The sequence below is a fragment of the Chiroxiphia lanceolata genome, chromosome 10 (genome assembly GCF_009829145.1).
Source record: "Chiroxiphia lanceolata isolate bChiLan1 chromosome 10, bChiLan1.pri, whole genome shotgun sequence".
Lineage (NCBI taxonomy): Eukaryota > Metazoa > Chordata > Aves > Passeriformes > Pipridae > Chiroxiphia > Chiroxiphia lanceolata.
In genome coordinates, this window is record NC_045646.1 from 5,105,706 (window position 1) to 5,131,384 (window position 25,679).

Below are 25,679 nucleotides of genomic sequence, written 5' to 3' on the forward strand. Positions count from 1 at the left end.
GGGTGACTTTCACTGGAACCCTCAGGCCAGCTCCTCTCTTGTTGAGGTTGTTCTTTTCTCAGTGACTGCTTCTGGCTCAAAGGCCAGCTCTTCCAGAGCTGTGTTTTGATCACTACACTAGACTGCACTAGATTGATGCTTTTTTATGTTCTCCACGGTTGAACTTCTGCCGAACCAGTGGAGAGACAATTTATTCCTGAGTGTCCTGATGAAAAGCAAAGTAGCTGCATACGCTCTCTCATTTCTCTGAATTTCAATCAGGTAATTTTTGTGCAGAATTGTCCTGTTTCAGTAACCTATTAGGGAACATTAATTCAGTACGTTTCCATTTGCTGAAGTAATGGTGTATTAATTTTAAAATAAGGGTGGTTGTTGGTTTGGTTTTTTTTCCATGTGCTTTATTCCTTCCCCAGTGAAACACAGACATCTGAAGTGCTCCTTTCTGAACTGAACAACATAAATATTTGTGTTGCAGAGTCCTGAATGTTCTGGTGCTGACATCTCTGAATACAGATTAGAGTGGGGAGAAGATGAGGAATCTCTACAACTTGCATACAGCGGCACAGATACCTGCTTTGAAATAAGTGACTTGTCGGCAGCAGCACATTATTGCTGCAGGCTACAGGTATGGCAGGGATGAGGTGGTGCATGCATTGCAATCTGAGGTGTAAACAGAGTTTCCTTCCACTGTGTTCTTATTTTTATCATTAGCAGCTCTGCAGTTACGTGCTCTGTAAGTCAGAAGGAATGCGTGTTTATTTTAAGTAATCAGACTGATGCCTTACTTGAAAATTGCTCTTGCATCTTGTTACTTTCAGTGACTAACACTTTAACATCCACCTTACGCTCTGACACCAAAACAAAATTATAATGTTTCAGAAAACTAAAATAAAAATCAATTTTTTCATGGTAATGAGAGGTAAATAACATCCACCTCCCAAGTGGATATTGAAGATTACCTTGGCTTAAATAGTGAACTCCAACATTTGTTTCATTTATGAAGTAAAGCAAAACAGCTGAGTAGATTCCTGTGTGTATGAGATGGTACCTGCCAGAAAGTGAGTTCTCATCATTACCATTTCGTCTCTTAGATTTGTAAGATTGGATCTCATATAGAGTCTCTATGATTTTTTTTTTCTTTGATCATTTTCTCTCCTATCACTTTCAGTAAAACGTAGCAGTTAAAATATAAATTATGAATCTACTTGAAAGTAAAAATACAGCATTCTTTCTCTGTTATGTCTCCTGAAAAAATAAGTGGATGGTAAAGTAAGTGGAAAGCGAAGTAAAAATATTTTTGCTCAAGATACAAATAAATCCTGTGGAAGAGTATGTGAAGGCAAAATACCACCACTAATCCAACCCAAAGTTCGCATACCCACCCAGCTGGCAACATGTGGACCACCCAGGGTAATTTCTTTGATCAAGGGCAACATGTGTCCAAGAGTGTTTCCTTCTTACATTTTTTTTTTTTTTTTAAACAAACATTGAATTTATTTTTTGGGGGGGAAGTAGCACTGTGGGGGAAGGCGAAGTGAGGGAGCGTGTGTGAGTGACGGGGAAGTGTGAGCCAGAAAGTGCCTCTTGTTTCTGTAAGAGGGAGAGCATTCAGCATCCATGGGGCAGGGAGGAGACTGTGAGACCACTGCTGCAGGGAGCCCAAGGAAATTTTTTATGTTAAACATGGAAACAGGCAGCCTGTATGGCATCTTTGATTCCAAGTGGGCGTTCGTTTTAAACTACCTGCCACAAAAATGTTGCACAAATCTACTCAGTTTTTAACACAGCCAATGTAATTTAATCCATAGGTAGAAGTTAAATGAAATGCACAACACCACTAAGACATTTTATTGAAGTCCATCAATAACCCTGGCATTACTTTCTAGAGAGCTCCATCCTCTGGATCTGATCGGTGTATTATATGGAGAAGAATTTGTTATAAGATACACTGGAATCTTTAAACAATTACACACAGAACACCCCACAAAACATGACAGACAAAGAAGGAAGGTTAAATAGTTTCAGAAATTTTAGTCTGTTTTTAAAAAAGAGGAGAGAATAAGAGCTGCTTTGCTTATTTGTTAGCATATTTTCAGAAAAACCTTTCTTTTAACTTTTTTAAAAATAAAGATGCCCCAAACCACATTTACTTGGCCCCCTAATAAACACACAGTATTGCTATCTCAATCTACAGTAACTCAATAAAAGAGAGAATTGAGGAATCAGGCACATCTAACTGCAGGGCAGACAATTGTCTTTACTGTTGCACAACTTTTTTCCTGTAATGAATATTCTTGAAAACAGTTGAGGCTTCTGCAAAGGGAAATATTGTGTCATTTGGGGGTGGCAGGGGAAAGCATCTAGGCAGCACAGAACATGAAATTCCCACCAGTTATGTTGATGAGATTGTCCAATAAAGCAGTTAAAAAGCACCACTGACAATAAATCGCTTGGAGCAAGATACAGATTGTCAGACACTGGTTTAGAGGTAAGACAAATCATATCATTGGCAGAGCACGAAACAAGGCTCACTTTTAACAGCTCCAGGAGCGCTTCACTAAATAGAAGATTTCCCTGGAGCAGGATTTGTTTTGAAGGCCTTTTTAAAGGCTGACAAATCTAACTTTATTATCTCTTTCTTCGACTGAACAAAACGCCTCCTGGAAAAACAGAACAGGGGTTTGTGTTTGTATTATGCATAGCAGAAATAAGTCATTCACTGCAGTTAAGCATAGATAAGAAATCAAAAAATCAAGCAATTGTTTGACGCGTCCTTTCATTGCCATCACAGTCCCACTGGCAACATTGTAAGCCTGGGTTTTTGAATCAGTTGTAATCTGATGGGAGACTCTGGGCTAAGTTTTCCAAATGTAAAGGAACTGTGGATGGTGGAGGGTGCTGGGCAGTGCCAAAGCTGTTTCTGAAGGTCTGTGCCTTCTGGACCTCCTGTAGCTCCCCCTGTACCATAATGAACTCCAAACTCTCTCCATACCTTGTGTGCTGGCAGGATGCTGGGCTGTGCCAGCAGGAACCCAGCCAGCAGATCCAGGGAAGGTGGTATTGCCCATTACATGCCATTCATGAGAACCTGGAGTACTGCATCCAGTGCTGCTCCAGGCAGAGGTTGAAAAAGAGATGTTCAGGTGAGATACAAAGAAACAAGTTATTACTGTAGGCAGTTAAGGATTGTAACAGTGGTCCAGGAGGGTTGTGCAATCTCCATCCTTGGAATTTTTCAAGACCCAGCTGGACAAAAACCTTAGCAACCCGGTCTGCATTCGGTTTGACCCTGCTTGGAGTAGCAAATTGGACTAGATGTGTCCCATGGTCCCTTCCAGGGGAAAATGATGTTGGGCTGGAGGGAGAGCAAGATTACTTGCTGTGCTGAAGGTAACTGAGGGAGCAGAGGGTGAGGACAGAGAGGATTACTTTGTTCTAGTGTGAGATTCTCCAAGGGGGTATGGTCTCCACATCATGAAGTGGTCATTAATCCAAATCTTTATAAACTGGTTTTAATCAAGTCTTCTAGCAATAGCACATAAAGGTCTGACTAAAATACCCTCACTAAGAATTTGGATGGTCCTGTGATTGTGATAATCCTGAGGAGTCATTTCTTAGGCAGTTCAGTGCATTGTGTGCAGCATTTGCCACTGACTGAGCATCATCTGATAAAACCCCAGGTCTGTACAAGTGTGCAGTGTTGAGCTTGCAAAGACAACAGCCTTTGAGCAGAAATGGACCACGTTCTGAAACTTGTTTTCCACTGGGATTCTGGATTTGTGAGTTAAGATGAGAAGCTTGATAATTGGTGGTTCTCCTGTCTGGTGGAAGATATTGAGCTGTGTGCTTCAGTGGTGATTTGCTAGTGAGTTGTGACTTTTCCCACTTTAATGATTCCGTGATTCTGGGGAAATGTGAGTCATAGGCTTAATGCCATGCTGAGTTCCTATATTCTTGTATCAGAAACTTTTTAGTGTGAAATTAGTTGTCCATTCTCTGGGTAGTTCTCAACAAGCCAAATACTTCTTATCTCTAGGGATACTCTGCTTGCATAAAGCCATCTGACACTGCACCCTGCAGTATACTGGGGATTTTGTACAAGGTGGCTCAACAATTTTGGGTAGCCAGTTTGCTGAGCGACCTGATGTCACTGACAGCATCACTATGACATTTTCCCTTATTAACCGAAGTTTGCTGATAAAAAGGTTACTGTTAAGTTTAATTAAATGTCTATTAGGGAAAAGAGAAATATTCTCCAATTTTTCTGAGAGACACTCGTGAGTGACAAAGGAAGATATTAATTCCCTAGTATAGGCAGGGGTATGAGTCATGCTTTAGGGAAGAAGCCAGCAGTGCATATCCTCTGAAGAATTCTTACAGCTCTTCCAGGCTGCACAGTCCGTTATTATGAACTTGATACACATGTCAGAGAGAAGAGTTATCCTGTAAATATTTTCTGGTTTAACACACAGGCAGTTAACCAGGCTGGAGCTGGGCCCTACAGTGACCTGGTGACCTGCAGAATCCCTGCGTCCGTGCCCGATGCCGTCTCCATCCTCTCCGTGCTGGAGGACGAGCACGTGGACGCCTGTCAGCCCTCCCCCTCCGTGTGCCTTGTACTGACCTGGGAAGAGCCGTGCAGTAACGGAGCTGAGATCACGTCGTACAACATCGACCTGGGGGACATCAGCATTCCGGTGGGAAACGTGACCAGTTACGTTATCGGCGATTTGCTTCCCGAAACCTCGTACCGGTGAGTGCGGCGTTTGTGACGTGGCGAGACCACACAGCTTGATTTTTACACTGGAAATGTTTATGGCATCAAGAGTGAGGTTAAAAAAAAAAAAAATACAAAGCAACAACCCAACCAACCAACCTAGGGAGCGCAAAAATCTCCAGTAATTCCTTTATGGAACGAATTGTGGAAATTCGTGCTCAAATATTGTTTTCTCCCGCCTTTGTTCCCTCTTCCTCCTCTCCTTGAATTATCTCTGACCTCTCCTTCTTTCGAAGTTGCTCTGCTAAGGTAAGGTTACACTGGTAATAATAAATTTATAAATAATAAATAATTTTTTAAAAATTAGAAATAACTTGAATTTCAGTGTGACATCTCCTGCTTTTTTTAGCTGCTTTTAGCTACTATTTCAGGGGTTTAAATTATTAGCTGTATTGATCCCTGTGCAGGGTTAGCAATTTACACACAATGAAGTTTTATTTGTATAGCTGCAGCTATTTTTTATCTCTAGTATATGGAGATTAATTAAAAAATAATCTGAATTTTAAAACAATTTCTTTATATTGCTTCAGAGTCTGAATTGCTAAATGACATTGACAAAATTTTATTATTTTAATGTTCAGGCTTATATGTTTTCTCTCTAATTGCTCATTAAAAAAGAAAAATGGCTCCATGCAGGCAATGAACAGCAATGTAGCAGAAGATGTGACAAAATTTCTATTTTAAGTACTGTTCTAATAAAGACTGAAACTCTGATCACACAGTTATAAAATTAGACGTGGCCTAGACCTGTTGTAGCATTTTCCTTATTTTTCTTTTATATTCAAGATCACAATCCTACAGGTCTTGTAGCATTTAAATGAAAAGTTCATAATTCAAATTTTATCCTGTACTCAAAAAGAGAACTCCTTCTAGCATGTATACAAATGCACACTAAAAGTCATTTAAAGTGAGGAGCGTATGTTGCTTTCTCACAGATCATTCAGACAAAGTTGAAGAGTTTGTCTGTGGATTGACCACCCAGCTGTGGAACTGCATCATCTTTGGGCAGTCTCGTACTCCTTGGTTTCTCCTCATATGTTTATTCAACCAAGAGTCAAAATAGCTGAAATGGGAACTTTGAGCAACTCAGTTAAGACAACCAGAATGGACTGTTTAAAGCCTGGAAGTGGAGATTGGATTTTTTTTTTTTGCATTCTTATTTCATTATTTTATTCCTGTCTTTGATCAGTGAACATCTGTGCTCTGATAGTGTATCCTTAAGGAACAGGTTTATCAGGCCATGTGCTAAAAGATGGTGGGTTTTCTGCCCTCCTTGGTTTATTCAGAAGAATGTTTCAGAACATCACTGATCTCATCCTCTAAAATTCTTCACTGATGGTTTCTCTTTTTGTGTCAACTTTGTTTAACACAATTAGCTCTTCTGCCTCTCGAGTGTTTATTCCCTGCTGGGTTTAAAAGCAGTGAATGTGTTTTTCCTAGACTAAACAAGCCAAGTACTACTGGGTTTCAGACTCTGAACTCTCTTGCCAAAGTTTCGTCAGAATTTGAAGTAAATCAGCAAAGGGTTTATGTATTTAAGTTGTATTGGAATTCCAATGTCAATGTTTTTTGGTTGTGGGAACACACAATTGAAAGCAAATCTTGCTTATTATGAATCCACCAGGTCCAAAATTGGAAAGGAACGTTGTTTTGGACAGCAGGGTGATTCTAACAGCCTGTCTATGTGTGTCCACCCCATTGGACCTGTTAGCTTAGGTCTGGCATGGCTTTGCTGCCTCCAGCTTCTGTGTGGGAACAGCTGTACAGGAGCAGCCCAAAATACACCCAGCAGACTCCAAGCTCTTGGCAGAGGTGGTCTCAAAGCTGACAAGTTGAATGGTTTATGTGTCTTAGTAGCAAACCCAGCCAGAATGCCATGAGAAGGATTTATGTGCCAAAATACATGTAAGGCAGGAGGAGCTGGGACGTGCCTCTGTCACTGCTGATGGCCATCCTAGGGCTGGCTGATCCAGGAGGAGTTATCCAGCATCAGGCACAGCCCAGCTCTCCTGCTGCAAAAAGCAGATGCCTCCCCAAAGCACTGTGTAAAACATCTTGGCTGATGAGAAGCTGCACAAATATGTCTGAGTTCTGCAGTCGTTCTGCTTTACTGACATAGCCAATGAAGGTTTGGAAGCTCAGATTGTAGAGTAATGTACTTGGACTGGTTTTCCCTGAACTGATGTAACTAGGAGTGAGTTAATAAATATTCCACAATAAATAAGCATTCAACAGTCATAGAAATATCCATTTTCTGTTACACTCTGTTCCCAAGCTTCACTCAACGCATACCATAGATAATTGTGCTCTGCTGTTGAGATACTTCACTGTGAAACAACATCCAATTTTTAATAATGATTATGCTCTTTTAAAGTTACACAGTGTGCAGAAATATATAGTAGCACTATTAAATTTTAATAGCAACTCTTAATTTTAATTTGGTTTAGGAATAAAAATTCTAAATATTTTTAATCTTTAAACCATATCAAGGAAAAGATCATCCAAGATGAAGAGAGAAGAATGAACATGGATGGTCAAATTAGCAATATTTAAGGGGATTATAAAACATTTGTTTCAGAGTGTAAAACTGAGTCTTGTTCCAGCCCCAGGAGAGCACGGTCTGGGTGAGGGTCTGTGGGGCTGTGTGTGGTTGCTGTCCATCATATCCAGGCTGCTGCTCATGGGGGAGCTGCTTCCCCTCCCTTTGGAAGGCCATGGTGGCATTTTAACTCCCACAGGTTTCCACAGGCAAGTGTATTGCAACTGTTGCCCTTCCACTTATGGGAACTAGGAAATCAAAGTCTTCTCATGTCAGACTCTAAAATTAATTCAGAAGTTGATTTTTCAGTTTGTTGGAATACTACACAAAGGATTTTGTGACCAATCTGAAAATAGCATCCTGTTTAGTGTGTTTTCCTGAGTCAAGAATCTTATAAGAGAGAATGGTCTGTTTAAGATCATTTCATGGTTTCTAAATTTGCCTAGTCTGATTTATGTTTTTTTCTCAATGTTTAAAAGTTGCAGTGAGAAAATATAAGAATGAATACAAATATTATTTTGTAGGGCCTGCAGAATTAGGCACTACTCCTAAATATAGTCTTTAAATTAAAAAAAAAATTGTTTACAGATTGTGATTGTCAGATTATTAAACCATCTTTCCAAGAGGGTGTTTGGGGTATTTTCACTTAGAAACGATTAGTGAAAAAGTTGAAAGGAATTCAGGAAGTGGTTTTATTGCAAATATTTCTACATGTCTATACAGTACTTTTACATGAAAATAAAGAGTTGATTTTTCCCAGTATCAGTTCTGTAAACAGTAGTTGGTTTCCATTTAGTTGTGGAATTTCTCTTATCCACCCTGGCTGTGCCACCCAGCTGGAAGAGCTCAGTGTTGCTGGGGCAGGGACATGAGAAGGCACCTGAGCTGGAGCAGAGGTGGTGCAGTACAAGATGTTCTCCCACCACGACCTGCTCTCCTTCCTTCTCCACATGGTCCTCCTTTCTGCCCATTCTTTTTCCCTTCCTTCTCCCCTTCCCTGTGGACTTTTCAAGTTATGCATTGGGGAAATGCTACTGTGGTTCAGAGGGAGGTGAGATCTGGGTTTGGGTTGCACTGTCACATGCACAGAAAACCAGAGTTAGTTGTTTTATGTGTCTCTGTCGAAGCTGAGGCCCTGGGGATGATAGTGACAATTTACAGAGCTTTATGGTGGTGCAATCAGTGGAAGAGAGTAGCCACATCAGCCATGGTAGAGTCAGATAAATCTGTTCTTCCTTTCCCAGTATCATCATTCATTTGGAAGATGCCTGTCTTTATTTTAAGTCTTAAGAGTTTCCATCAGTCTTACTGTGCTCCAGAGTGGGAAGGGAGGGGGTGTCTGGGCGTACTTCTGTGTCGGAAGTGGGGAGCAAGAACACTGTGCAGCAGAGGAAAACAGCAACAAAAGAGGGAAAAGACACATCTTTACCTTGTGCAAATACCTGGCAAAAGGAAGACAAGCAAATGCCAGGTGTCTGTTGATGCACATATCTAAATAGCAAATTTATCAGCTTCTGCCTAAGAAATGTGATATTTGAGATTCATTTCAGTCATTGCTTGTTTTCAGGTGTGGTGGCTGCCATTTGGAAATGAGCTAAAATTACTTGAGGACAGGAGAGGCTTTGTTACTGGGACTTTAAATAATACCAAATAAAACAAAGCCAAAAAAAAAAAAGCTGTGTGCTCCAGAGCATGTTGCTGTAATCAGTCTACAAAATAAGTAGTAGCATTTTGTAATGTAGTTGTTACTGTTTATGTTCATATGCTAATGGATAGCTTGCCAGAAAACAATGAAAATTCAGGCAGTTTTCACAGTATTTTTGTTACTATATAGACACAAACTTACTATATTATATATTGATGTAATAACATAATATGAAATAAGATCAGTGCCTGTATTAATTACACTTCTTCAGATACTAGAAAAACCTTTTGTTCTTTTTATGTCAAATGCTTTTAATATATGCAGCACTTGAAGAGGAGGCTCCCACTAGATATTCCTTTTTGCCATCCACCCTTTGGGAGGAAGGGGATTAAATCACCATTGTGTAGTGCTGTAAGGTGGTCAGGATGCATTTCCTGAAGCCAAAAGGAAGGTTAGAAGGAAAATGCAGCTTCACACCAAGCAATACATTACCCCTGTTAATGTCTGGGTCAATAAGCAAAGGTCTAACTACACATTTACAGGACTGTGTAAGCACAGTACATTCTTAGTGTGCAATTGCTTCAACTACCTAATCAGTAGATAAGGCTCTATTATTTTGCCATATGTTTATTAATAATTTAACCCTTTTTCCCTTGAAATTGCAGCAAATATACTTTGGGAGTTTATTTAATGAGGAATACTGGAGGGTTTTTTCACTATCCCTCTAACTCTGCATATTCTTATCCTAATAGTAGAGCTGAAAACTTACTGTTCAAAGCAAAGTAATTTTTCATACGTTGTTTACATGAACTTACATCACTTTGTGTCCTTCAGCCAAAATAAGTAGCTCGGCTAAGCAAAGACAGTTCTATTTGTCTCCTGCTTTCCCTGAAGCAGGCAATCGTGGGGGTGTGCCAGGTTCTGCTCTTCTTTCTCCCCCTACCACCTTCCCCAGGGACTTCTGCCTTCTTGGTGGCTGATAGTTTTGAGAAGCAACACTTCTTGTAGAGAGTCTTTTCCCATGAGAAAAATACAAGACTTGCTGTGCACAGGATTTCCAAAGTAAATGGCATCTGTTCAGCTATCTTAACTAGGCTGAACTATCTTAAAAAAAAGAAAAAAAAAAAAACAAAACAACAAAACTTAATTGATTTGCTTCATCCTGTTTTCTCTTATTTTCACTTTGTTTTGAAACCTTTCAGGCTTGTCTGTACCAATATTTCTATTTACACAGTCTTCCAAGCTCTTTTGAAATTCGTATTTCCCATTTTTGTTATGGTGCTGTTGATGTTACCGTAGCCAAAGACTGCTACTCCTCACTCATCCCTGTAAGCAGATTCTCAGTGTACAAATTATTAAACTAAGGTGCAGACAGACAAGAGAAAGTGACAAAGCAGAGGGCAGGAGTCATTATCTTAAGAAAGAAATAGAATTTAGAAGACTGACTGAGTCTTAGGAATATTTCCAAATTAAAGCTTCTGTGACCAGGCAGGTGATCTGCTCTTCTGGATGCCCTTAATGTTACTCTAATGGCTCGAGGGCTTTTGTGTATCTTGTGAGAGCAACTTGAGTCCAACTTTTATTTGAGCTAATAGATAGTTCACTGACAGTAAATATTTCTGCAGTTTGTGTAGGAGTGTAGGAGTTTTATGGATTTAGCTTCTCCATTAGCTCTTCCCAGTAGAGTTTCCTGTACTTAAATAGTGTGCCTTTTGAGACACTGCACACACTGAAATAACACTGGTCTTCAGGGATGCTTGCCAACATGGGTTTCATGGCAGTGACACCAATGCTTTCACGGAATGATTTCACCTTAATTAGCCCATGATCTTTGTTAGACAACCACAACACACTTCTGCTTTTTATTTATTCATGGTTACACACTCTGTGTTTCCCAGGCTGCACTTGTTCTGTGCTGCTGTCCCTTGTTACTGTGGCTGAAGGTACTGTAACCAGGTCCTGAAGTTATTGACCCAAATCTTCCCCCTCTGCCTTACTGCATTTCTTGCCATCTTCACTGCAGCTCTTGTAATGTAAACAGGATGATATTTGTTGTGTTTGCAGATCCTTCCAGTTTGCCAAGGCTCTCTTGTTTCTCTAAGGCATTTTTATGTCAAGAACCCAGTGAAAGCGCTTTATTTAACATTTGCCTTTTTGTTTGTTTTAGGATCAGGATCCAGGCTGTCAATGAAATTGGAGCTGGACCTTTTAGCCACTTTATTAAAGCAAAAACCAGGCCTTTACCACCCTTACCTCCACGGTTAGAGTGTGCTGCAGCAGGGCCTCAGAGCCTGAAGCTGAAGTGGGGAGACAGCAGCTCCAAGCTTCACATTGCTGATGACATGGTCTATATCTTGCAGATAGAAGACAGAAATAAAAGGTAAGTTCTTTTGGGCATCATGATGGTCAGGATTTTATAGCTGTAATGTTTTTGGAGCATTAGGAAATATGAGCTTGGCTCTGGCTTGGTGGATAACGCAATAATTTTGAAATAAAGTGTGCAAGAAACACAGAAATCTGTGTTTAAATTAACAGTGCTAAGCAAAAACTGTTTTCCCATGCAAACTTCGTATTGGAAGATATGATAATGTAGCTCCAAGGTCGGGATGAGATATATTCAGTTAAAAAAGGGAAGGAAAGAAAGATAATACACAAGTATTACCTAACAGTCTGAGCTCTTCAATGAATAAATATCATAGATGGCTCATAATTTATTAAGAAACACTCTCAACTACTTCAATTAGGTAAAATAACTGACTTATCAAGTAGATAATCCTTAGAGACCTTCAGTACAGATCATAATTTGATGTAAATTAGCACAATTCCTTTAATTTAAATAGAGCTGTGCTGAGTTTATGCCAGCTGAAGATCTGGCCCAAAAGCTCTAATTTTAAGTAATAAAACAACTATGAATAATGCCTTAATACTTCCAAGTACCTCAGCTGTACTGAAGCAGAGAGAGTACAGGCTCCCCTGTATTAATACTGAGAGGTGTCCAATGAATATAAATGCCCATTTGAAAGTCTGACTGGTAAAATCAGCTTCCTCAGAATGCAGTGATGCTTGGCAGAAGCCCATCACCTGCAGCAGCGTGGGATCCAGTCAGCTGGACACATCCAGCAGGCTGCTTTGCTTTGCTTTCATGTAGCACTGCAGGTAGGATGGTGCAGAACTATAAATTGTTTTAAACCTGTTTCTATATTGGAGAAAATAGTAAGTTTCCCTGTAAGAATAAAATACGTTATGTCACCTTGCAGCTTTTTTCCCCCCTTTGCTCTTACAGAAGGCTTTAGCGTGATCCTTTGCTTTTGCACCAACTTTTCCCACTGCAATTGGTCTCTTAAGAGCTGTTAATTAGGAGGAATTTGGACTTGATATTCTGCTAGGTCTTTTTAGCTTTTAATTTGGCTTATAGTCCCTGTGAGCTCCCAGAGATGCAGAGAAACGGCTCATCTACGTTGTGCTTTCTCCTCCTGCTTGGACAGAGTCCTTGCATGAAATGGCTTCCTCTGGTGTTGGGTTTACAGCAATTAACTCAGATAATTCCTGAAACGAGCCAGAGCACTGTGGGGCTGAAGTGCATCCTGGTGTGGGCACAGCAGAGGAGTGGGATGGGGTCACTGTTGTGTTTGAGAACAGTTGGAGCTGGCAGTTCCTGACAATGAGATCTGTTTATTTGTTCCCTGTCTGACAGTCCCTTTTTGCTCTCCGTTGTGTGCATCGATCACAGTGAGAGATGCTCCTGAAAGGATGCGGAGCACAGTTTTGTACATTTGGGAGAGCTATCATTCCTAATGAGCAGAGAATGACAGCCCACATATGAATTGGTAGAAGCAGCAGTTAGTTACAGAGGTAGGAGTCCTCTCTGAGATCATTCCCATTAAATAAACCCTGTTGTGACTGAGGGGTTGCTCACTCGTGTGTGTGCTTATGGAAAATACTGGAATGTGGTTCTTTGAGCATCACTGGCCTCTTCAATTGCACAGGCTAATACCAGTAATCTGTGGACATCTAAGGGAATAACTAAATAGATAGAATATTTTAGCTGGAAGGGACCTACAGTCATCCCGTCCGACTGCCTGGACAGTTCAGGGCTGGCCAAGTTAGCGTGTTGTTAAGGGCATTGTCCCAATGGCCTGGGCCATTGACCCCTCTAGGAAACCAGACTGGTGAAAAATGACACAGAATAAATGATAAAGAAGTGTGTTTTAGAGTCTTTTGGGGAGAAGAGATGGTACTTGACTAAGGGGAAGAGGCTGCGGTGTAAACATGGATAACTCAGAGTTGACCTCTGTCATATCCTTAGTCTTTCAGAGGACATTTTTACTGTATTCCCTGAGGCATTTGAAATTACTGATGACAGCTTTGTGCTGAAGTCCTTCAGCTCAGTATATTACAGTTGTCCCTTCTTTGGTTTACAGTAGAAGTTGGCTTTAAAATGGCGTTGAAGCATTTTCATAAACAGAAGTAGAAAGATGAGTAAATTCTTTGAAAAAAAGAAAATCATCAGTAAGTCCCATTCTGGCCCGATAACTTTAATGGCCTTTTGGCAAATATGCAGCTCTGTTTTTATGTAATGATGGTCAGCCAGTGCTCTTCAGTGTGTCGTGGTCATTAAGAGTTGTTTTTAACTTTTCCATGCTGTAATGAGGTGTAACAGGCCAGTTGTTGGAGACCAAATGTTTCATTGATTGCAAGGCCTGTGAAGCAAAATACTTGGAAATCTCCTGCCACTGATTAATGTAAGGGCTTGAGAAGGTGTGCACATCAGAAATGTATCTGCTTTAGCTCTCCTTAGCTCTTCAGTGGGTGACATTTAGTAAGATCAGGTTAGCATCACTTGTCCTTTCAGTTATGTGTAGCACTGAGTGGAAATGAAGAAAAATCTGTTTCTAGAAAGCTCAGTACGTGGGAACGTTATTTAAGAGTAAGTGACCTTTATGTAAGAAGGACTATGAAATTCCTTTTTTTTTTTTTTTTTAAATAAAGTACCAGTTGTGACTTCATTTCCTAATTGTGATAATGTCAAGAAAATCATGTAAATCAAATTGCACTGTTTTCCGAAATACTACGTATTTTTCCTCTCTGTGGAACAAAGGAACCTAATTAATGTTTTTTGGTTTTTTTCTTCTGTGGCAGTAACTAGTCTGTAGTTGTTCCTACAACTAATTATACCTCTCAGTGTCTTAAAATGCTTACAATATCCAGTCTGAAAGACAATTAGCGAGTGCATTTTTAGTGGGTCATTTATCAGTTGCATGTGTTTCTTTTAGACAACTGTATGTTGCAGCTAAGTTCTGTGATTTTTGTGTTTGTACAGAAATTTGAACAAATATGTATATAATTACATTTTAAGGGAGAGTCATGGGTGGGGTTGGCTAAGAAGCAACCTAAGCATATATATAATTGATAATTCTCCTACACTTCCATAGTCTTCACCCAGTGGTACTGGAAACCTTGTCTCCCCAAGCATGTTGAAGTGTTATACAGGGGAGAAAACTGTTTCCCCTCCTGCCAGCACAATTTCTGTGACCTGGTTATTCCTTGAGGAAGTACAACAAACAGCAGAGAACATACAGATGAAATGAAGACAGTCTGTCACAGTGTCCACTGCAGGTCCCCTGGCTGGAGAAGTGGAGTATCATGTCAAACTTGGTCTAAGCCTTTGCAGAATGATAGTGCCAAGTACAGTTCCCATGTGTTGGGAAGGGGTTGAATGAATGAGCCTCAATGTATACGTTTGCTCTGTATCAATGTCAAGGAAGGTAGAATAGAAACACAGAGAGATCAGTTGCTAAATGTGATGCCCTTGTCTGATGACTGGCATCTTCATTCCCTGGTTATTGCAAGTTTCTAGCAGTCTAATAAAAAATTGTTTACACTCATGGTTTGATCAAGACAATTTACACCCATTTTAGCAGCAATTACTGATATGTTTCAGTCCTACTGGCTTGTGAAATTCTATTAAAATATAAAATTAGCTAAGTTAACATATCCTTGCAAAAACCTGCAGGAAAAATCATTTTCATATTGGGTAAGACATAAGTGATAAGAGGAAATTACGAATGAGCACCAAGATAAATGCCATGCTACAGTTTACTATGCAAGCGTGGGTAGATAGAAAATTAGCATTCAGAAAAGTTTTCCAGGTAGCCTGTCCTCATACTGCTGCATTGTGTAGGTGAGTATTGCTATTAACAATAATGGCATTTGTATTGAGGGCAATCTGATCCTGTACTTGGGGCTTTGCAGTAAGGGCTGTGCAAATGAAAAAGAAGTGAGAGAACTGTTCCGAGTGTCAAATGGTTAATTTGTTAATGCATTTCAACTTTGTTCCTAGAAACAGGAGTAAACACTTTTAGAAGATATGAGTTAACTGTATGTGTGTCATGTGATAAAACCACATTAAATGTTTGAGATGAGATGTTTCAGCTGTTAGTAATGAAGTAAGACATGGAATTAGATGCTATTCCTTAAGTATTTTCAAGGAATCCCTGGTTTTGGTGAGAAATAAAATTTTCTCTTGCATTTTGATCTGTGTACATCTGCAGGTACTTCAGGCTTTGTGGATAACTGAATATTCCAGACAGGAGATCATAAATCAGAGCAGCATCTAGACCCAAGATTGTCACTGTAATGAAAGCTACTTTCTGCACATCTGCAACAGCTTCATAAGAAAAATAATGCTTTCCTTAGAGTAATAACTGTTTAATCCCTAAAGTGGTAATTGGAGTTCAGCTTAGTGCAACAGGATCACGTTGACCAGTTTTCCAATAGCACATTTTAGGTTCCAGCTTCACTTTGCTGATGTTGGTGAACTCAAGACTGAGTTTGGCTTCCTTCATGAGCTTTGCCCAAAACAGATTACTGAGGCTGTCACGTCAGTAGCTGAATGAACATGATGTGCTGAATGAGTTTCATTTTAAGGTCCATAAACACTGTTAGTTGCTGCCATACTGGGAAAGTGGATGTGGTGCTGCACAAGGAAGATAAACACGTAGGGCTGTAAGAACATTAGTTTGCTACTGCTGAACTATGTTTGTTCTCTTTTGGTCTTAGCTTTAAGTCCTCTCTTATTTATATCTAGGTTGCCTATTAACACGTTGCCATTGCAAGCCAGGTGCTGGTGGCTGCCTAGTCATCTACTTCTTCCTGACTGTGTGGTTTCAACAGGCCATTGGATGCTCTTTGTAATTTTTCCCAGATCTTTCATTCAAATGCTGTTAATTCCCATTTAAGTTGTTCTCAGTATTGTCCCTTCTGTCTGTTCCTTGGCCCCAGATGTGACTGCACACAGGAATCATCTGTCAGGCACTTTGCTGATCTGTCTTCCCTTCCTCCTGAGTGTGCCCAGGTGCTTCTTCCAAAAAAAGCAATTTTTCTTGCTATGGAGGAGCTTCTGTAGGCTGAAATACTTCCATTCTCAGTTATTTCAGACATCTGACAAGTAACTATCTGTTGTAAATAGGGGTTGCAAACTCAAATTCAGCACCAGATGAAAGATGATCTAGTAGAAACAAGCTAAAAATCAATTTTTGGCTGAAGTACCCTTTGTCAGCCTGCAGATGTGCTATGTAATTTAGTGAAGAAAACCAAACTCTTCCCATCTGACTTATCAGTTCTCATTTTCCATTCTCCACTTTTGCTTTTTTAAGTAAGGAAATGTCTCCTTCACTGGTCCTGTTATTACTATTATTCCTAGAAACAAAAATCATATTGACAGGGATGAGCATACAGTATTACACAGATTATATATAATAATAATAATATAATAAATAATATAATAAATATAATATAATGTGATATAATATAATATAGGTATCTTCTAGAAAGTAGATCTTCAGGTCAAAGGGGCAAATGCATCCCATCTCTTTGATCCACACCTCATGTTAGGACTGGAAGCCAGGATTGGGAGAGGTTGTGGGAGCCCAAAACTCTTGAGGGGAACTCTTGTCATGTGTTTGGCTTCCCTCAGCATCTGCCTGCAAAAGGAGATCTCAAGCTTGAAAAGGTGCCCTAAAGCTGAAAAGATCAGGTCAGCCTGGTGCTGGTCAAAGGAGCAGTGATGGATGTGGGGATGGTGCAGATGTGAAGCTTTTCTCTGAGCTGAATGTTTTAAAATGCAGTGGAAATGAAAAAAAAAAAAGTGCATTGTTTTACTCCTGTATCTCTGAATTAGATGGGTTTGGTCTGAAACTTTGCTTTCCTTGGTGCCACCCAGAGAACAGGGAGCTGCTGGTGGGGAGAGAAAATCACAGAAGTCAGTGAGTGTTTGATAAAGTTCTTTAACCAAATTAGAGGAATAGTCTAAGAAAGCAGGTGGGGACTGTAAATGTGCAGATAACAGTGTTGCATTAGTAATATTAAAAGAGATGTTGGCTTGTGAAATGCTTGTACTTTAGTTTCTAATTAGGCAGTTTCCCTTTTATCCTGGTGTGAGGCCTCAGGTTGCCAGATCGGACTGGTGCTGTATTAATGATTCCTCTCCAGCCAAAATTGTGGCAGATGGCTACATTTTTTGGGAGGCAGTAACAGAACCAGTTCAGGTGGCTATTTCAGCCTTTGTGCCTCAGCTCAAGATTGCCATCTTACTTAGTGCTGTACGGTAGAATTTCTTTCAAATTAAATTCTTGTAAGAACCAGCGGGTTACTAAAATATAAACAAACCCCAAGAGTTTGAAAGGGAACCTGCTGATTAAAATGTGCTGGGAACTAATGAGCAGAGGTAGAGCAAGTACATTCATATTGTTCTGCTCAACTGGAAGTGACTAAAGTGGAGGAAACAAAATAGCTGCAACATGTAAAACATTTCCAGGAAGATCTTCACTGAGAATAAAAAGGTATTGATGAAAAACTAACAGGAGTGGTGTCTCCCTAACAATCATTGTAGGACATCATGTTCCCTCTGCTGTGAGCAGGTAAATGAATAATCCGTGACCAACGTGAGAATGTCTGGGAAGGGAGAATTGGGATCAGCCGAGTGAGATGAGGGGAAGTAGCCTTTGGAGAGCGTCTCCATCCCTGGAGAAAGTTGCTTTCTTTTCAATATCCACTGTTAATTTAGTGGAGAGGAGAGGCAACACCACAGCATAGTAAATTAGAATAATTCAGATTTAATTATGGATGGTGCAGACTTAAAAAAACAACAAAAACAAACAGCTGTATTGAGAATGCCGTTAACCCACAGAGGCAGTGTGTTTTCAAAGGCAAGGTACTAGTTAAGGTATGTAGCCTTCTGTCTTTTAAATTCAGCTGGGCAAGCCAGTGAGAGGGAAATAAAGAACGTGGGAGCTTTTCCATACACAGATTAAGTCAACTTTTAAATGCATAAGAGATTAAATCCTTGCAAACAAACTCAAAACTGATTTGTTCTTAAGAAAATGTATGGAACAAGGCCTGGATGAAGCACAGTGAACAACATCAGACTTGCCAGGAAGACAAAGGTATACGGAGCTCATGTTTAAATGTGCTTTTTAAATTAGATTTAAATCTGAATCCCTATATTTAAAAAATGAAATTGCAATATTATGAAGAAATCTTACTTTTGATAGCTTTTAATGTATACAGACATTAAAATGCTCCAAATGTATAGCCACCTACATCAATTAACTACACTGTTTTAAAAATAACAGGAATAATCCTGGAGGATTATGAAGTGCCTGCTTCAAACATGAGGAAATACTACCTTATCATCAAAAAATCACTAGTGTTTTGAAGTTAGTGTTTCATCTTCATTATGTATCTTACATCATGATCTGCATCTTCAAACACAATTACAAAGCATTAGTGTCATAGTAAAGCCCAATAGCAATTGAATTTGACCTAGCAATCAGCCTTTCTTCTTTCAGAATTGGAAGCCCTCTTTCCTCAAATATGGTTGAATCTCAGAAGTTTTAGTGTGCTTCCACTACAGTCTTGTCATGCAAGCTTTTCCATAGTTTTTGCTTTCCTTACAGATGTTTTTTTGAGATAGAGAAGTAAAAATGAGGGGACATGGGAACTGGATGGGAGTATTAGTATTAACTGAACTGGGAGGACTAGTCCCATTCCCAAATGACAGGAGGAGCTCAAGTGTTTTTCCAGATCACTTCCTCAGTGTTATGAAACCTTAATCATATCCAAAAGGTAGAAATGTAATTTGAGGACTAAGTCCTTGGTATCGACCATATAAATGTCTATCAGTGTACCTTAAGCCTAGCTTGGGGTAAGGACCTGTTTGTCTGTTAGCTGGTAGGGAATATTTATCCTCCCTTGCTTACTTAACTCTGCTGATGATTACAAAGAGGTCTTTATTCTAAAATATGCATTGCATCTTTTTTGCTATCTGTTGCCCTTGGATCAGGCTTGGGGGACAAGTCTCTGCATTTCTGAGAGTACTGCAGTGGTTTCTGAGGCAGCTGCCTGATTGAGCTGCAAGAAGTGGAGAGGGAGAGCAGTCTTGTATCCTCAGTCTTAATGCTGTCCTAAGTAGATGAGCAAATTTTGTTCCATGAGAACAGGTTTGTGTCAGTCTTGTGAAACTGTGCTGTGGCTGCTTATGTGAGCCTCAGAAATGTGGGCTGGCGGGTAGTTCTTAAACTGTAGAAAGATAAGAATATAAAAACCTATTTCTTCTTTGAAAATTGGCTCTAAACTCTCCTCTCAAAAACTTGTGGGCATAGATCTTTGATTTCTAATCAAGATGTGGGGCTCTCTAAAACTCAGTGGGGTTAGTAAGTCACGTTAGTCCTCAGAGAACATTTCCAGTAATTTGAATTACCAGAACATGTCCTTTTACTACAGATGATTCTTGATCTGTTTGTACTTACGTGGATTGCAATCATAATGTAATACAAATTGATTTCTGTCCCTGAGAGCTAATGACAGACCCAGTTTCTTTGAAATGCTCAAATTGGTTATACTCTGCATCTCATGCAGAGCCAAAGTATAAAGCTAGCACCTAGATAGGGAGGTCAAAAATCTCTCTTGGCTTCCTGGTGATTTAAAATCTGCTGAAATGGTTAAGATATTTGAATGTGTACTAAATGATAAAAAAAAAAGTGATCCTACACAACAAATTTTATGTTCCCCAAGTTCAGGGTTATTGCGAGCGCAGACGTTCCCACTGGAGGCTGAGTGGATGGATGCACCACCTAAGCGCTTCTTTATTTATTTTCATCTCTATTCTGCTCAGCACCTGGGGGTTCAGGGTCTTACCTAGAAATTGCTGGCTAACATGCAACTGTTATTGAAAAACATCTGAGCAGAGTGATGAAAGATAAAGTCAGATTCTCTTTAGTAACTGTACATTTATTTTTATAAGATTAGGTGACATTGGTTTTGTTCTGTATTATATTGTTGGACGAGTTTGTGCACGCTCATGTTTAGTTTTGTCAGTGGAAGTGTTTTGGAAGTCACTTCCTTAGTGTGGTGTGGTCTTCTCAGCCTGCTCTTGAGCAGAGCTGTCCGTGTGGGCCTGCCCAGCACTCCCAGGCTGGTATCCTTTTCCATGCTCCGTATCTCCCTCCTTATAATTGTGCTTACCCTGTGACTTCTCACTCATAGGCCACCGTGTGTTCTGTCTGAACCTGTTTCTGTCCCTGCTCTTTGACTGGCTTCAGTCTGTGAGCTCTTCAGAACTGAGAAGTGTGTAACATATTACAAACATATTACACAATCTGTACGTTCTAATTTTAAATAGGATTACTCTGGCTTAAGATGGCACAGATGAGCATAAGATGTGGTCTTTTTATCTTAAGGTGCAAATAAAATCCAAAACCATAAGAGAGTCAACATATTAATCTTGTTTTAGTCATAGTTTTAAACCAGCAGCACACACAGTGTATTGTAGCAGAACACAGGTTCAATCCTTTTTGATTCCTAGGTAGTAGGAAATCCATTGGCAGATGTTCTTCCTGGTAATTCATGTAATCATTTTACAAGGCTATAGTAGTTGCAAAAGGGACAACGAGCTTCTGCTTTCCCCAACCTCCTCATCATTGTTAGTGTGTTAATAAGGTGACATTTTTATACAGGCCTTTAACAACTCTGCAGAGCATGTGGTGCCACTTTTCACAAGATGGATACTTTGAGCTGATAAATGTAATAACCAGGAATGTCAGTGCCACTCCAGTGTAAATACATGTTCTCATTTTTATTGTTTCAGGTTTATCCCAATTTATAGGGGACCAAGTCATACGTACAAGATACAAAGGCTGACAGAGTCCACTTGTTACTCGTTCAGAATACAGGCAGTAAATGATGCTGGGGAGGGACCTTTCTCAGAAATCTGTACCTTCTGCACGACTAAGTCAGTCCCACCTGCAATCAAAGGTATGTAGCAGATTTTTTTTACATATATGTACATAACACATAAATATTTATGTAATTGGTAAGTATGCAGTGAGTTTGTAAGGGTTACCATAAGTATGTAATAACATATGAAGAATCAGTTTGTGCTGCTTGCAGGTTTCTGTGAATTCTGAAGTTATGGTGAGAAGCTAAATTATCACCCAAAAAATCACATAAACAATATAAATGTTATGTAAACCACTGCTGTTATACATAAACTGTTAAAATGCTACTGCTAACAATGTTTACTAGGAGATTGCTCTGGATTACAACAGCTCTTATACAAAAGATCTAACAACTGTAGTGTATATGTGTACTTACCAACTTCAGCTTTAATAAAGTTTAATGTTTTTAGTTGTGTAGGTGATGTCTAACATAGAACTTTAGGGTTTGGTTTTCCTTTAACATATAAAATTAATTATGATATTTCACCTATAGAGCATTAGAATTAGAATTCAGTATGTGTTCCACTAGAAGAACTAAAGGCCTAATTAAATGAAGTTTTATAATGAAATGTCTTTTGCTCTGTGTAAATTTTGTCCTAAGTAATTATGCTCCTTCTGAGGAGGAGGAAGGAAGGAGCAAAACTAAAAACAGTACAAAACACAGTAAAAGATGTTTCATTATAAAACTTCATGTAATTAAGGCCTTGAGTTCTAGACCTAATTAAGCCTTTTTTTCCCTGTCACAAAGGCAGTGGATTCAGTGTATGGGCCATCAGATCAGCTGAGCTGAAATCAGATGCACTCTTTTTCCTGGGTGCTTAAGTTTCCCTGTCAAGTCATGTCATTTACTGTGAGAAACAGCAACTGTCAGTTTGTCAGAGAGGTTTTGTTTGCTGCTCTGTGCTTAAAATCTGGCTTTGGTGATTTTGACACCTTTTCTAACCAAAGATGTAGAGAGGGCAGAGCACTGCAGGGGTGTATTTCCCTGCTCCCTAGGTTAGCTGCTCTGAGTCACCCCCAGAAAGAACAATGTTCTCAAGCAAAAAATATCTGTGTGATTGAGGGTAAAGATATTTAGCCAGGGGTGAATTATCCCAATTCACACCATTACACAGGTGTAAGATGTGCTGCCAGCCAAGGGAACAGAGCTCATGCTGGATGACCCAGGGCAGGTGCATCTGCAGCACTAAGTGGATAAAACCAGCCCAATGATGCTGGCATGCACTGTAGTCACACTTTCATTTTGTTGGATAATAATCAATTTTATTCAATTCACCTCACCTAGGTTTTTGTTTTAAACTCCCTGCCTGCCTATTGAGTTCCTGTTAAATATGACTCACACCCTCGGCTGAATATCAAGTGGTAAAATATGGTGCAAATAGCAGGTCGTGTGTAGGCTGAGACCTTGGGTACCTGACAAAACACTGGCTGTAACAGAGAAAAGGGCACAACAAAAACTGTGCTAGTGAACACTGCTGAGGGGAAGTGATGCTGCAGGGAGGAGAGATCTGATGAGGCAAGATGGTGATGTTGATTCCCTTATGTATTCAGGGCAATACAGAGGAATTTATGTGATAAACTTAGTTCAGTTTTTCATCTATCAGAAGCAAATGTTTATTCTCCTCTAAAGTCTCCTAATTACTCATTTAGTGATGCCAACCCCAGAATAGCATTGTTGTTAATGGCGTGTTTTGTAAGTGTCAGACAAAAATCTGCATGTATTGGGGTGAGGGATGGAAGGAGGAGGAAAAATAATTGAGAATGTTGTTGTCAGCTGAGATGAAGGCGTCTATTATCAGTCTCTCAACACTGGCAGATGTGCAGAGGGAAGTAAATGGATATTGATTACATTTGGGTCCTCATATGATTCATGTGTTCCTCTTGGGTAGTAACAAATCAGTCTAAAATTCATCTAATGTATGCAGCAGCATTTGTTTCTTTGATAGACCCTCCTGTTGTCTGTTTTCGTAGGGTTGGGGCTCTAGATTGCCTTTAACAAGCTCGTGTCCTTGCACGTGCACATGTTAACCACCTGCTAAAATGTTCAGTGCTCTTGTTTCTCCCAGTTTCATTCTTTGTTTTGGTATTGTGCTTGCTTCCTCTGCCTGATCAAGGGGTTGGTGGACCCTGGATGCTGTTGCAGTTTTTTGATGCCTTCCAGTGGCAGATGCTTAGTTGTACATATAAACACACTGCCACCGCCAGTGCTCTGCTCAGCTCACCTGTGGCTTGCCCTTGGGTTTTTTTGGCTTTCAGCTGGTGAGAGATCCTTTCCCAAGGACAGCAGCCTTGTGACAGCTGGCAAATGGAATTTCTCTGGAGTTCTAGTGAAAGCATTAGTCTTAAGTCTGGCTCGAAATAGCAGGTCTGATCATTTGGGTGTCAGGCTCAGAGTTACGTACAACTCTAAGTTTTTTAAATTATGCTTGTGATTTTGCTTCCCAGGCTTGACTTAATAATTTTCTGCATTAAGAGATTTAGCTTCCCTTCTCACATTCCTTCTATTTTTCCTGAATGAAATGTTTGATATTATTCCTCTCTTTCAATGACATGCGGCATGGGAGGAATGTGCAGTGTCTCCACTGGCACAGGTGTCTGCTCAGAACTTCACGAAATTGCTGCTTTTATGAATGCCTGTGCAATTTGTATGTTGGCTTCTGCTTTGAAAAGATCAGTGCACAGCATTGCAACTGAGTTTTAAAAGTTCGAAGTTTTCTGTTGCATCCACTCCCCCTCTCTACTGGCCCACACAGATCAGAGATGATCTGAGATCTCTCTGCCCTTCTGCAGAAGGGATCTGGGTCCTATAATAAACTTCTTACAAACTTGTTAATCAGCTCTAAATTTCACCCAGTTTTCTGTGGATAGTGTTTATTTTTGTTTAATACCACAGGAATCCTGAACTGCTTCATCAGGCAAGACTATCCTGAAATAAATGAGCCTTTTGAGTGACTTAAATTTTATTTCTTTCATCCAGTGGTGATGGCAGTTTGAATTTTTTGGCCACATAAAGACAGTACAGATTATGTGCTACTTACCCCTGTGATGTCCCAAAGTTCCCTTTTTAAAATGTTTGGTAAATATTACAGTGCTCATAAGATGAATAAGATTTCAGTGCAGTCTTTATATTAAATTTTAACGCATTTCATTTTATTGCAGCCCCTCGAGTGACACAGCTGGGAGGAAACTCCTGTGAAATTACTTGGGAAATGGTCCCACCCATGAAGGGAGATCCTGTTGGTTATGTTCTACAGGTACTGGTCGGAAGAGAGTCTGAATACAAGCAGGTAGGGAAATGGTCTGGGTTTAATGTTGCTAAATTGATGTCATAACGGAAATGGTTTTGAAAAATTGCTGTGCTGCTTCTTTGTATTTGGTGATGTGTCAGGTGCACTTTGGTAAAGGCTGAGTCAAAATTAAGGGCTGTAATAGGTTGTTTTCTCCCCTAAGGGAGTATATAGAACATCATTATCTTATTGGAGTGATTTATGCTCTCTCTGTAGTTAACCACTATTTTTAACTGAACTAACCTTTGAGAAGTTACAATTCTCTCCACCCAGGCTTGCTTCTGAGCTTACTGGTGTTAACCATTGTCTGAAGATGAGATGAAGCAGGTAGATTAATTCCTCCTTCACTAAGCCCATTTTAAGATCATCTATCAAGGATTTCAGTCAAGTGCACAACTTGAGAGTGGTTTGTTCATCTGTCCCATTCCGGTCTAAGGTTTCGATACGCAGTTGTGTAAGTGCTGTCCATCCTTCCTGGCACTGTGGAAACAAAGGGAATGAAGTACAGCTCATCCTTCTTTTCATACCTGTCTTCATTAGAGCTCGCAAGTGGACACTTCCCCAGAGCAGCAGTTCAGAACAGCTCATTCACAGCTAGACCTTTTGTTTCATCTGTCACACCTCTGACTGTGTGATTTGTAGTGCACTTCATCTGTGCCCTGTCTGTTTCCTGTGCTTTCTTTCACTGTCATGTGGATTCCAATTAAGTCCAAATTAGGGAATGAGATATGCTAAACCTTCAATTAAACCCTTAAAAATATGTGTAAGGTAGTACTTTATTTATGTAAGGTAGTACTTTTATTTATGCGTCTTTGTTCCTCTTCAGCCTGTTTTTGAGTGTTACTGCGAATTAATGAATTATCAAAAATAACATTAAAAATGCTGGACAATTCATGGGGGTGGTAAAGATTCAGAACCTGACTTGTTTTTGTCAGGAAATATTTTTGGTGCTGGTGTAGATAATAAAACCTCTGTGTACTGCCTTGGCCTTGTAATGTCAGTGGCAAGTGGACTCATTTACTGTTGCCTGATGTACAAAGTAGCCTTGGTGTAACCTCCACACACAGCTTTAGTTAACATAAGTCCAGTGTTTAAAATATTCTGGATATCCTCGGGGAGAACTGGGCATGGCTTCATGTTCCTTGGAGGTAGGTGA

General features: G+C 39.8%; 1 protein-coding gene across 4 annotated transcripts in view; it reads left to right on the forward strand.

Moving 5' to 3' along the window:
- Nucleotides 1–25,679, forward strand: part of FNDC3B (fibronectin type III domain containing 3B) — a 191,235-nt gene that overhangs the window by 156,520 nt on the left and 9,036 nt on the right. For all 4 annotated transcript variants that reach the window (XM_032697955.1, XM_032697954.1, XM_032697953.1 and 1 more), the window contains exons 21-25: nucleotides 476–625; nucleotides 4,473–4,753; nucleotides 11,129–11,341; nucleotides 21,107–21,273; nucleotides 24,396–24,523. In XM_032697955.1, the coding sequence (XP_032553846.1) occupies nucleotides 476–625; nucleotides 4,473–4,753; nucleotides 11,129–11,341; nucleotides 21,107–21,273; nucleotides 24,396–24,523 (939 nt within the window). The remainder of the gene's footprint in view (nucleotides 1–475; nucleotides 626–4,472; nucleotides 4,754–11,128; nucleotides 11,342–21,106; nucleotides 21,274–24,395; nucleotides 24,524–25,679) is intronic.